The sequence below is a fragment of the Giraffa tippelskirchi genome, chromosome 14 (genome assembly GCF_054371585.1).
Source record: "Giraffa tippelskirchi isolate mGirTip1 chromosome 14, T2T-mGirTip1v1.2.pri, whole genome shotgun sequence".
NCBI classification, from domain to species: domain Eukaryota; kingdom Metazoa; phylum Chordata; class Mammalia; order Artiodactyla; family Giraffidae; genus Giraffa; species Giraffa tippelskirchi.
This window is the reverse complement of record NC_137288.1, coordinates 68,626,405-68,639,778: the sequence shown is the minus strand read 5'-3', so window position 1 is coordinate 68,639,778 and position 13,374 is coordinate 68,626,405. Positions and strand designations below refer to the sequence as shown.

At 50.2% G+C, this 13,374-nt stretch overlaps 1 protein-coding gene across 28 annotated transcripts in view; it reads right to left on the bottom strand.

The window, feature by feature from the left end:
* The window catches only part of NEDD4L (NEDD4 like E3 ubiquitin protein ligase), a 429,120-nt gene that overhangs the window by 7,049 nt on the left and 408,697 nt on the right, over positions 1-13,374 (bottom strand). For all 28 annotated transcript variants that reach the window (XR_014074940.1, XM_081562954.1, XM_081562953.1 and 25 more), the window contains 4 exons: positions 6,441-6,514; positions 4,273-4,333; positions 2,521-2,580; positions 658-765 (listed from right to left, as the gene is read on the bottom strand). Coding sequence is in view for 27 of the 28 variants with exons in the window: in XM_081562954.1 (XP_081419080.1) it covers positions 658-765; positions 2,521-2,580; positions 4,273-4,333; positions 6,441-6,514 (303 nt within the window). In the remaining variant the exon portion in view is untranslated. The remainder of the gene's footprint in view (positions 1-657; positions 766-2,520; positions 2,581-4,272; positions 4,334-6,440; positions 6,515-13,374) is intronic.

Here is a 13,374-nt window from a genome sequence, read left to right as displayed (position 1 = left end):
TTTAGGATTTGATGATTCTGCTTTCTTCCTTTTCTCTATACTTCTCTGCCACACTTGGAATCTTATTAATAACAGATATTTAGAAATTAAGACAATTCAAATAGATTTCTTATTTCTATAAGTAAATAACAGTGCTTCCCTCGCCCCAGAATTGTTCTTTCAAAGTCAGTTTACACTCTCTTCTTCAGACCTGCTCACTATTTCACTTCTCTCCTAAATGAACAGGATACAAACACTGGCCTTTAGAGAGTGAATCAGATTTCATTTGAATCTCTGATTGGAAGATGTAAAGATCAAAATGGTTGTTGGAATTCACAAAAAAAGCTGGGCAAATGGTTTTCTAAACCAAAATGGCATCTTGGAAAAGGCAGCCCAAAGCATGTATTTGCCCTGAGAAACCTTTCCTTCTCACTCACACTCTGGAGGACTCATTCCAGTTCTTGAATCCAGCTATCTGCTTTTTAGGGTCACCCTACTCAATGGTTTCCTCAAACAAAAGCCCTTGAGTCGGACATCGAGGGAGCCAGCATGGTTTACTCAGGACAGGCGTCCACCATGGCCACAGAGAAGCAGCGGGAAGGGCTCTGTCTGGCTCGGCGGAGCCAGCTAGCCAGTGGCGGACCTTGGAGGGCAATGCAGGCCCTGGCCCGGACTCACCTTCCAGAACCACTGGATCACGGGGTGGTTCGGGCAGTAGCCGTTCTTGTAAATCGAATGCTGTCTCCAGTCGTTCACGTCCACGTCGCCGAGGCCGCACATCAGCAGCTGGAGGGAGACAGACCAGGGGTGAACAGGGCGCATCGTGAAAGCCCCAGAGATGCCCACGGAGAAGAGGCCTTCTCACAACGCCAGCACCGTGTCACGTGCAGAACCAGACGGGCCGGTGAACTGTAAGAACAGATGAAGGGGACACGCACGCCACACCCGAGCTGCCGCCTCAGGGCGGAGGCGGAGTGGTAAGGAGGGGACCCGACTCTCACGCCTGTCCACGCCTGTCCGGACCACCGCGTCTCATACTGGGAATGAAAAGTCCACACCGACCCCCTCCTGGCCCCTCTGAGCTCAGCTCAGTGCGCACGGACTTGCTTACGCTCTGTTTACACCCGCTCGTGACTCTGGCTGGCTGCTCTTCTGAGAGGTTATCTGTCTCAATATGTGAAAACACCTCTCCACCCACAACAGAATCTGTGCTTTATGACAGCAAGAACGTGTCTTCCCCAGACGGATCCACCAGCTCAGGGCATCACCTCACCTCCCGGCGAGCAGACCTGTCCTAACGCTGTGATTGCTTTTCTGCCTCACTGGGCCTGGGTCCACTTTCCTCACTACCTAACCCTCTGCTTCCCAGGTGGCTCAGTGGTAAAGAATCCGCCTGCCAAGCTGGAGACACGGGTTTGATCCCTGGGTTGGAAAGATCCCCGAGAGAAGGAAATGACTACCCACTCCGGTATTCTTGCCTGGATTCCATGGACAGAGGAGCCTCGTAGGCTACAGTCTATGGGATTGCAAAGAGTCGGACATGACTCAGCAACTAAACCACCATCACCAACCCTCTGCAGGGCAGTTTCCTGTGGACAGATGAGTGATATTCCCGCAGAGGCACCAGCAGAAAATGGAAAAAGAACTAAACCAGATGCCTGAAAGGTGGGTTCGTAGGCTTGACTGTGCCCAGAACCTGCTGGATAAACCTGTGAGGTCATTAACCACTTCCTGCCTCAGTTTCCCCACCTGTCAAATGAAGGGCTTCCTCTGCATGCTTTCTATGACGTCATCTACCTGGACGTTCCCACTCGAAGGTAGAAGAATGGAAAGCCAGTCTCCAGGAGCTGCTTCACTGGACAAATGGCCCCTGAGTCCCGTCAGCAGCCTCTGCACAGACACAGCCCGCCGCGCCGCTTCCCTCGACACAAAGGTGAAGAGGTCCCTGCTCTGCGGACGCCTCACTCTCGTCTACGTCAACACCAAGAAGCTGGCACAACCTGGTATCAGCCACCTCCTGCTGCCACCTTGTTGCTTTCTGGCGGGCTTCCTCACTCAACACGACCACTCCCAGTTCACCGCGACCTCTGCTCTAGGAGGCCGCATAGACCGTCTGCTCACGCTTACCTCCGGGCTGAGTCCCCCTCGGCTCTCATGGTGGGTGTGCAGAAAACCCGAGTCCTCAGCTGACCCCCGCCCGGGGAGCAGGGTGGTGCCCCCCTCAACCGGCTGCTGCCACCCCAGCGCTACCGGAAGCAGCAGTTTCCCCGCCAAGCCAGGCCTGGCGGTGAACCAGCTCAGTGCGGCAGGCCTCTGTCTGCCGCATCCCAGACCTGCCCTCTCCTAGGAAGGGACGCACAGGTGATGACCTCTGCTATTCCCTGGCCCCCAGTCGGCAAACAAGCCCCTGAGAGATCTGCAGTAGAACTGACCTAGGCGTACTCACTAGGACATTGTCGATGAGAGAATTACAATATCAGCAGTGAAGCAATGAGGTACTTAAATAAAATCTCCTTTACATAAAATGTTTATAGTACAAACCTCCAGTTCATTTTCATCAAAGATTTTAATCAAATCAATAGGGAGCAGTTCCGTGAATCCCTGAAAGAAAAAAAAAAAATCATTCTCAATACCTTTTTCTTTGAAAGAGACAAATTTTACAGGGCCAACAAGCTTTGTGTGCTTACCTAGGAAAAAATACATTGTTCCCTGATGATTTATAGCTATCAATGACAGTATACAGTAATTTTCCTTCTGATAAAAACAGCATAATCACAATATAAAAGATTTAAAGAGCGGCAGACTTCAGAAGATTCAGGTATTTGAGTAATTCCTGAAACGCTATGAAAATATGAGTTGCTGTAAGCAGGTGGCAGATTCCAAAAGCCATTTATGACACACTGCCAGGAGTCAGGATGCCCTCAGACAAACAGGCCATGGGCGTGCAAGTGAACCGTTTACAAATAAGGTACCGAAGGCAGAGACGAAACAGCAGAGGCGGCCGTGTGATCAGCAGAGAGGAGACAGGGGGTACAGAGAGCCAGCCCAGCTCCCAGCTTAGTTGGCTACTTATCACTAACTGATGGCTCAGACGGTAAAGAATCCACCTCCAATGCAGGAGATGTGGGTTCGACCCCTGGGTCGGGAAGATACCCTGGAGAAGGGAAAGGCTACCCACTCCAGTCTTCTTGCCTGGAGAATCCCATGGACAGAGGAGCCTGGTGGGCTACAGTCCATGGGGTTGCAAAGAGTCAGACACAACTCAGCGACTAACACTTTCACTAACTACTGCACAGATGCAGGATGGATGCTCCGAGTCGCTGGCCCTTCGTGTGGTCCGTTTCTGCAAGTGGGATCACCTGGAGTGAGGCCAGCTGGGTTAAGGTAAGAAACCCGCTGTTTTCAAGTGCATCCAATTCGCACGTTACACCCAAGGCCCCAGAATTTTTCCGAGTGTCCTGCATGGACTGGTGCTTTATTCGCCACGAGCAGGTAACTGGCTGAGGGGTGAGCTTAAGAGCATCACCCAACGAGAACCCGGCACCGGCTCAGTGAGAACGGAAGCCTGGAGTGGACACCTGGGGTTCATTCTCTGTAAGTAGCTAGAGTCAGTTATTAGGACTTAAAAAGAAACTGCACTTTGGGTCACAGTGAGCCATTTTATAAAAAATGATGAACCTCTATTCTCTGTGACGGGCCTCTCTCCTCAGGGGCCTGGTGGCATCATTGACGTTAACTACCTGGGTCTGAGAAGTAACCGCTTCATGCTTTAATAGGGTGAGGAATTATTCAGCCAGCCACGAAGAAAGGGCAGGGGATTAAAAAAAAACATGTTCAACCGATGAAGGGGAAGGCACTGTTAGCGGAGAGGGATGGTATGAATGGAACTGCCCAGGTCCTCACGTTCCTCAGAACCTGCGGTCACTGCAGCAAACGGCTGAGATGCTCCCAGCCTTCCCCGGGTACCACCGAAAACTGCAGGACGGCGGCTCTAGCCTCTGGTGGGGGAGCCTGCCCTTCTGGATCAAGTCTGTAAAGATTTCCCTTTAAAAACAGTTATGGAGAATTAAAAACTAAGAGCAGCAAAGCTGAAAACGCTGACCCGAAGCAAACACAGGGAAGGGCGGCAGAGCCACAGCTGACCCTCCTGTCCTGGGGCTGGAGGCGGTGGGAGGGGGTCCCCACACCTGCGCCCATGTGGGGGGCGTGTGATGGTCCCCCGCCTCGGGCCCCCCCCAGGAGTGGGCCCCCAACCTCAGGGCGCAGGCCCGGCTCCCAGTGAGCCCGACTCACCTCCAGGAAGGCGTTCATCTGCTTCTGGACCCTGTTCACGAACCTCCACTGGATGACTAGGCTGCGGGAGGAAATGGACAACAGTTAACCACCCGCTTCACCCTGCTTTCAGTCCTTCCTTCACAACTGCAGCAGCTTCTTTTTGGGCAGGGGAGGAGCAAAAGTCCAAACGGGGCCAAGGAGAGGAAGGGGCCCCTGCTGCTGAGTCCCAGATGCTTTCGAGAACCGGGGTACACGTGGAGCCTCGACTCTCATTGGGGATTTAAAAAAAAAAAAAGACTGGTTTCTTTCCCCTCCCCTGCACCAAGCCTCAGTTTACCAAAGCTGCTTTATAAATGTGACTGTCCAGGAAAAAGGGAGTATGGGCTTTGAACACAAACACACCTGGGCATAATGGACGTGTACACACAGACCCACATACGTACATACCCACATTCACGTATAACCATGTGTACATATTTTTAAGGGGAATACCCAGCACGACATATGTGATCATATGATATTTCGTTCTAGTATCCAATGTGCTGGTTTTCAACGAAGACATACAATTTATCAGCATTTTACCACTAACATTAATACTTTAATACCAACATTTGGAGGACTAGTGGTAAAAACCTCTGAGTCACAGAAATTCACTGAAACCATGCTCCCTGTGAAAACGTTCAGTGTACAGCAGAATTTACTGCCAGGCGAGCCCCTTTGGAGTCCATCTAAGGTGTTCTGTCATGAAATAGCACAGGGACCTTGTCACCAAGGGCTCTCACTTACGAGGGGCGCCATGGCAACGGCACCCGGGGACCAGCCTGCTGCTCGCCCACCCACTGCTCAGCATTTCGGGGCTCCCTGGCTGTGCTGCGATCACCAGCCCAACAGCTGCCTACCACACCGGGGCCTGCAGGGGGCAGGGAGAAGCTGGGATTTCAACCAGACTTCTGGCGGTGAAGCCAGTGGAGATGCCACCTGAGGCCCTGCCCCCAACCCCCAACCTGAAACCTAAAAGAATTAACTGCAAAGGATGATGCACTACTTGTATCACAAGGTCCAAACCCTCTGACTTCTGACTCTAGTCGCCCTGGGGTGGAGAGCTGTTAAAAATCGATTCCAAGTCTTTGCTTTCTGAATGAAGACAGTGGTGTCTGCTAGGACATCATCTACTTGCATCCAAGTTCAGCGCAAGTGCCAATTAATGTGAACAGGCAAGGACTGTAGTATCTTACTTCTAGTCTTTGACTAAGAGTAGCAAGTTTTCAACTTGCGAGTGGAGAAGTCCGTCCTTCGTTAGGGTCTCTAGGGACTCGACACTCTCCAATTCTTCCTAATTAGAAAAGACAGTAGGCTTTTCTTTGCAGATTCTAAGGAAGGATGCTAAGATCCTTGGCCAGTTCTCTGAAGACCTGTGATCCATTATGAGAGAGGAGGCAACCTGGCTTGTTGAGATGATGTTCTGAATGCAAACAAGGAGTTCAGGCCATGGCTGTAACTCACTAGATGAGCAGAAACTAAGACCCTGGGAGCCAACCACTGTTACGCTGACCTTGTCCCTGTGCCCAAGGTTAGTAAGGGCAACCTGGCAATCCTTGGAGGATACCAGAACTGTGTGCTTGAAGCATGCATATATACCAATGAGGAAAATGTAAGCTGCCCATCAGAGAAAGACCTTCTGCCCAGTACGGATGTCCTAGATTTCCAAAGGACTCAACATTTTGTTCCACCAAGGGAGGCTGAGGTTGAGTAAAGAAAATTACACACATCAGGAACAATGTTTCAGAATCTGCTGGATTTTCCCTATCCATTTTAAGAAGTCAGGAGAGAGATGCAATATCTTCTCTTTGGCTGTTTCTAATTTTACCCCAACTGGCTACTGACACTGTGTTCCATCGCTGTAATTCTCAGTTTTAGACAGGACGCCCACTGGCTCCCAGAGTATCTGCTGCGTTACCCAACGAGGACCCTTCTCTCCTCCCACTGCTCCTCTGTCTGGCAGCTCCAAGAAGTCATGACACAAGTCACACTTTCCACCCCGTAATTCAGCATCCTATGAGCTCAAGCCAGAAAGGAACCCAGGCTGGTCAAAGGATGTCCGTAACATGCACAAGGGATTCAGGCAAGGGCTGCCCACCAAACACGCTGTTGGATTTAACAAAAGAAAGGGCCGTGTGTGTACGTACTCGATGTACTCTCTTTTGTTTTCATTTGTTACCATTATTTCTGACCCATTGGGCTTCAGATCCACTTGATATGTCTGCAATTACAAAGACAAAACAACGATCACCATCATGAAGCTATTTTGCATATTATCACTGAGTAATAATGTCTCAACTATAAAAGGAACGTGAGTAAAATTTATTCAGAACTCTTTCCCAGAAAACGGGCTCTGTGTCCAAGGGGACATCTAATGAGGTCTTTAAACTGTTAAGATGTTACACGCTTAAAGATGTTATCATCGAAGGCAAATGATTTTATGGTTATTTATGAGTTTTAATTATCCTTCATACATTAGCAACAGTGGAGAGCGACACTTTTTTTCATCTGCTATTGACTTATCAAGAAATTTAATTATGTTTCACAGAAAAGACAGGGTACATCCATCAAGACTGCAGAGATCCACATTTGTTGCTGAAAATTAGATTTTATGGCCATAAAAAAAAAAACACGTGGAATTTCTTTCAAAGGGGCAAAACATAGGGACTTAAAAGAGAGATGCTGAGGAATGCATCCACCTGCCCCCGGAGAAACCCCGCCTTTTGTGTGCATCAGACACCCCCTCGGGCTTCCCCGGTGGCTCAGCGATAAAAGAATCCGCTTGCGGTGCAGGAGACGCAGGTTCGAACCCTGGGTTGGGAAGATCCCTGGAGGAGGGCTTGGCAACCCACTCCAGTATTCTTGTCTGGAGAATCCCATGGATGGAGGAGCCTGGCAGACTACAGTCCATGGGATCACAAAGGGTCAGACACGCCTGAAGGGACTTAGCAGGCACACACCATCACCTCCCGGCTCCCTGGCCCAGAACGTCCCCGCCTCTCTCAGAGCCACCCAGGAGCGTGAAGAGCAAAGATGCTGAATCCAAGGCACAGCCTTCTCTGATAGCCCTGGCTTAACATCTGCGTGGACAAAGCAATAAGTAGCAGAAGGGAAGGAAGAGTCTACTGATCCAACAGGAAAGTGTTTACTCTCATGGAAATTCCAGGGAACTAAAGAGGAAAAAAATACCACCTGCAGTTCCCCTATTCACAGATAACCACACTCATATTCTGGTGGGAGTCCTTGTGGTCTTTCCCCCACATGCGTCCGGCTACATCCAGGAGGAAGCCAAGCCCGAGGGAGTGGGTTCTCCAGAGTAAACGTCCAGGTCACATCCCTCATGAGGGACAGATTCACACTTGAACAGAACCCTGCTCTGAAACAGGTCCACTTTCAGCGACCCCGGCCCAGCTCCAATACTCTGGCCACCAGATGAAGAGCTGACTCACTGGAAAAGACCCTGATGCTGGGAAAGACTGAAGCCAGCAGAAGGGGCGGCAGAGCATGAAATGGTTAGACAGCATCCCCGACTCCACGGACACGAGTTTGAGCAAACTTGGGAGACAGTGAAGGTCAGGGAAGCCTGCTGCAGTCCGTGGGGTCACAAAGAACCAGACACCCCTTAGCAACTGAACGGTACGATGGAGTACCCCCGCCCTGCCACACACACCCAGCATCAGACTGGACGTCTCTGGCGTGCCTATCGGGCGCTCCTCCTCTCTAAGCATCTCCTCTGGTGGCGTGCTTGACTGTCGCACTTTTTCACGTGGAGGCAGCTTTTTCAATCCAAGCCCACGGCTCCTCGGTTTTGGCCCTTCCTGTTTTCTTCTTTATTCGGGAAGGGACTTGGCTTCCCTTCCGCATGACTGAACCCCATACGACGTCCATACGCTGCTTTCCTGTCCCCAGTACGGACTTAACCGCTACTGTATTCTTACATTTCTTCAAATGCTTCCTGCCCACCAGGCCCCTCCCACCGCTGTCTGCCAGCCAGTCCGGTCGCCCCCAAGTAGCGATCTGCTCTGCCCTGGGTGGGTCCCAGCGCTTCCTGAGGATACTGACCAGTTCCGCTCAGGAAGTGGGACGGCAACAAGGTCTTTAAGGTGCACGTCCCTTCTTGTAGTTACTTCTCTTTCAGGATTTATACCACCGGTAAGATACTGGTACAAAATGTGTACTTCAGGATTACAGTCCTCGTACTGTTTATATGGTGAGATACCGAATAGCTTAGATGCCGACCACTAGGGCGTGGCTGAAAAATGTTTGGTCTATGGGGCTTCCTTGGTGGCTCAGCGGTAAAGAATTTGCCTGCCAATGCAGGAGACACGGGTTTGATCCTGATCTGGCCAGACCCCACGTGCCGTGGAGCGACCAAGTCTGTAACTGTCGAGCCTGTGAGCCCAACAGGAGAGGCCACAGCGATGAGCAGCCGGGGCACCAGGACAAAGAGGCCCTCTCCGCTGACCACAGCCAGGGAAGAGCTCCCGCAGAGCAACACAGGGCCTGTGCAGCCATGAATACAGAAATAAAAGTTATTAAAAAAAGATGCTTGGTCTATGGAATGAAATGCAGTGTAGCTATTAAAAAATGGTATTTACTGACATGGAAAGCCACCTACGATTTATTAAGTTAAACCTGTCCAACTCTACAATTCCACTCCTCTAATAAATAAAAATACCTTGTGTGTGTTTACAGAGAATAATTCCGCAAGACACAAACCAAAACTTAAGGGTGATTTTTCTCTAGGTGGTAGGAACTAAGGGTGATTTTAACATGTTTATTACACTGACTTTATTACAAACATCAATATTTTATTATTATATTTTGTAATCAGATATATAAAATTGTTTTTTAAAGAAAGAAAAAGAGCAGACCGTACTATCTGTGCTAGGGAAGGAACTGCTGGCCAGGGCAACTCCGGGTCACATGACTGATCAGGGCCATGGTTTCTCCAGGAGGCAGTGATGGGGCTCAGGGGCAGGCAGAGAAGGGGGCTCCAGACCCTTCTCTGGAGAAGGGTAAGTCCTCCCAGAGCCTCAGCTGCCCCCCTCCCTGGCCTCACAACCCCTGTGGGCAGGAATAGCTGTTATTCAAACTCCATTAAAAACTCACATCCCTTGAGTCAGTGATGCTATCCAACCATCCTCTACTGCCCCTTCTCCTTTTGCCCTCAATCTTTCCTGGCACCAGGGTCTTTAAAAATTCTACTTTTTAAAAACAGTTGTTGTCTTGTGTCTGAACTCCTTCCTTAAGGACCCAACACTAACAAACTAACACAGCGCCTGGCACACAGGAGGGGGTCAACAAGTGCTTATGGAAGAAAACTGTTCTTCTTGAAGTCCCCTGGCCCAAGTACGAACTCCTCTGTCGTCTTTGTAAAGCAAGAACACGAAGACCAGCAGAACCTCTGGGATGCGGCTCTCACAGAACTGGACCCCACTTCTTTGCTAAGTAACAATGTGGACTCACACAGGTCTCCTCGATCTTCTGGCAGACACTTTAGGACAAAGGTCTGAGAAGTCTGCGGAGACACTGGGTCAAACCGGGTGCGCTGGACCTGGTCAGAGGGAGGTCTGGCTGCTTCTCCTCCCGCTCGTGGGCGCTGCTGTCCTGGTCCTCCCCAGCCTCCCCCGGCCATCAGCGCCTCTTCCCACCTTCACGCTCCCCGCAGCAGCCCCCTGCCCATTTTCCTGACCTGTCTTTGAGGAGGCACCTCCTCACTGGGTTCTTGGTCTGGCCTCTCTCCTCTCTCTCCACCAGTTACCAGAGTCTGTCTTTCCCCTATTTGCTCTCCCCAACCTCAGCCTTTCTCCCCAGTAAGTACCCGCCGAGGAGCCTTTTTAGATGCCACCCCCTCTCAATTGACCCTTTCCTCTCATGCAATCTTAAAAGACGCCTATGGTACCACTGGTATGTTCTGTGGCCCCGTGGAGGACCACAAGCCATTGTGATGGCTGAGAACATCTTGTCCTCTAAGAACGGGTTTTTGCCCCCAAAGGGGCACTGTCACCCCAACTGAAAACGTGTGCCTTCACCCAACTCAGGCCAGGCCCCAAAGAATTTTCCCGCGTGGCTGCTGCCCAGCCTCTGCCCCGCCCTACTGCGCGGCTTCTCAGAAGTCCATGCGACAGGTGCCTCTTAACCATCAGGTGCTGCTTTGCTGACCCTGCAGTCAAGAGTTTCTGCTTGTCACAGCTCTGAAAGCATGTCTCCTCTTGGTGGGGCACGTGTGTGTGGGTGTACAGCACGGTTTACGTCTCTGGTTGGTGTATGACGATTGTTCAAATATTGAAATTTGTTCACTTGAAACATTTTTAATAGCCTCTCCCTGCCCCCCCGCCAGCAGCTCCAGATTCTCACCAACCAGAAAGAAAACAAACCAGAAAAACATGGCAACAGCTGCAGTTCCATTACACGAAGCGACAGCTACCACCAGCTTTCACGGGCTGATATTTCTGATTACAGAACGAGAAAAAGCTTAGAGCACCGAGGAAGGCTGACTGCATGCACATCTCACTTCTGTGGGAACTTGACTCCACTGAAGTAATGGCTTTACTTTCTGGCACAAGGAGGTGTGGGCTCCTTTTTGGGTTAGAAAAACTGCAATGCACTGCAGAGCCAAGAAAACCATAAACAAGACGAAGAGACAGCCCTCAACATGGAAGAAAATAACTGCAAATGAAGCAACTGACACAGGATTAATCTCCAAAATACATAAGGAGTTCGTGCAGCTCAATATCAGAAAAACAATATGGCAGTTTTGCAAAGGGCTGGAGAGGGAGATGCCTGCACAAGCCTCTTGCTGATGTCCACATTTTGGGCTCAACAACTCTGTTCTGAGCACCTGCCTTGCAGCGGGCACTGTGAGGTGGTGACTGCACAATGGTGAGCAAAAGGCAGCCCCAGGACAGCTACCACCGGACTGAGCCTGACGGGCGAGACAGATGCTAAACACGCAACCATACAAATAAGTGGAAAGTCACTTATGGAACCTGCCACAGGGAGACATGAGAGATACTCTGAAGGACTGGGGTCAGAGCTGGCTGGCTGAACCGAAGCTGGGAGTGTGTTCTCCACTGAAGGAATAGTATGTGCAAAGGTCCTGAGGCAAGGAGGAGCTTGGTGTGTGCAACAAATCTAGTGGGACCAGACCCAGAAAGTATGAGAGGCAGCAATGCTGCAAAATGCAGCTGAGACAAGTACGCTGGGCCCAGCCGCGCATGACTTCACGGGGCACATACAGGATTTGGGTCTTTATTTCGACAGTGAGAGAATGGGAAATCTCGTGTGCTTTCAGCAGCGGAACGACACGATCATCTCACATTCTGACAAGACCACTCTGCCACTGTAGGAGGTCAAGGTGGACATAAAAGACCAGTTAGACGTCCACAAGGGGGGCTTCCCTGGGGGCTCCGTGGGGAGGAATCCGCCTGCCAGTGCAGGAGACACGAGTTCCATCCCTGATCCAGGGAGACCGAAGATCCCACATGCTGTGGAGCAGCGAAGCCCGTGCGCCACAGCTACCGAGCCTGTGCTCTAGAGCCCGGGAACCTGTGCTCCTCAAGAGGAGCCACTGCAGTGAGAAGCCCGCGCCCCACAACTAGAGGGCAGCCCCGCTCACTGCAGCCAGAGAAAGCCCGAGCAGCGACAGACTCAGCTCAACCAGTAAACAGATAAATAATACACATATATATATAATATATATTACTATATATTATATGTGACCCTATGGGCTGCACTGTCCATGGAATTCTCCAGGCCAGAATACTGCAGTGGGGAGCCTTTCCCTTCTCCAGGGGATCTTCCCAACCCAGGGATTGAACCCAGGTCTCCCGCATTGCGGGCGGATTCTCTACCAGCTGAGCCACCGGGAAGCATATAATATATATATATGGTAGCTTACCCTCAGGTACTGGTGGGGGGAGCAGACAAGGAAACCAGAGAGAACTGACAGACAGCAGGGAGTAAGAATAAACAGGGCCTGGTGATGGACTGAAGATGGGAGATGAGAGCTAGGTGCAGCTGCTTAATTCACTCTGTATTTTTTCCAGAATACAAAATAGATATGCGAGTTCCTTGTGAATCAGGTTTAGCTCTCTAAAAAGGAAAGGCAGTAATTTCACAAATAGGGCACCTAATCATTATCTTACTCATCTTGCGAGTCTGTTTTGATTACTGCATTACTCTACCTGATTCAATCCAAAGTCAGAAAAATTCACATTAAATGAGGAGGCTTGAGAATTGTTTTTAATGAATAATTGACACGAATTATGACAACCATTGGAGTGTTTATCAGAAGTCTACTTAAAAATGCAAACAGTTTCTGTTTGGTGTGTACTTGTTGGGCAGAAACAGTGACATTTAACTGTGACTGAGGAAGGTTCTCATCAGTAATGCCTTCTGAATTGTGTTATTTAAGTTAGTCATATGGAGTCCTATGGGCTTCCCTGATGGCTCAGTGGTGAAGAATCCACCTGTAAAGCAAGAGACTCAGGAGACGTGGCTTTGATCCCTGGATTGGGAAGATGCCCTGGAGGAGGAAACGGCAACCCACTCCAGTACTCTCGCCTGGGAAATCCCATGGACAGAGGAGCCTGCAGAACTACAGTCCAAAGGGTTGCACAGAGTCAGACAAGACAGAGTGACTTGACTGAGCATGGATGGAACTCTGTAAGTGGATATACATGAGACCCTTTTTTTTGCATTTGACACCCTAAGACTGATCTGAAGTCTTCTTGGCTCTTTACTTCTCCGTCTATGTGTTAAAAACGCAAAGACGACATAGTTCCAGGATGATCAGCCACGTGTTACCCTTTGAAAACTGGCAGTCAAGACCCTTAAAGAAAAGGTCCAGCTTAATAAAAAGTCACCACAATTCCAATTATATTTTGTTTTCTCACACGTGGAGCTTCTATTACTTGTTAACATTAAAAAAACGAGGTCAGTACAATTCAGTCCTTTGCTCACTAAGCATGTAGTAGGCATCGCTACACGCTGGGTCCTGGAGAAACCCAGAAACCTCGAGGGCTCATGGGAGGCAGCCAGTCAGTGTGCGGAGCCCCACGGGGGCGGGGGGCTGGC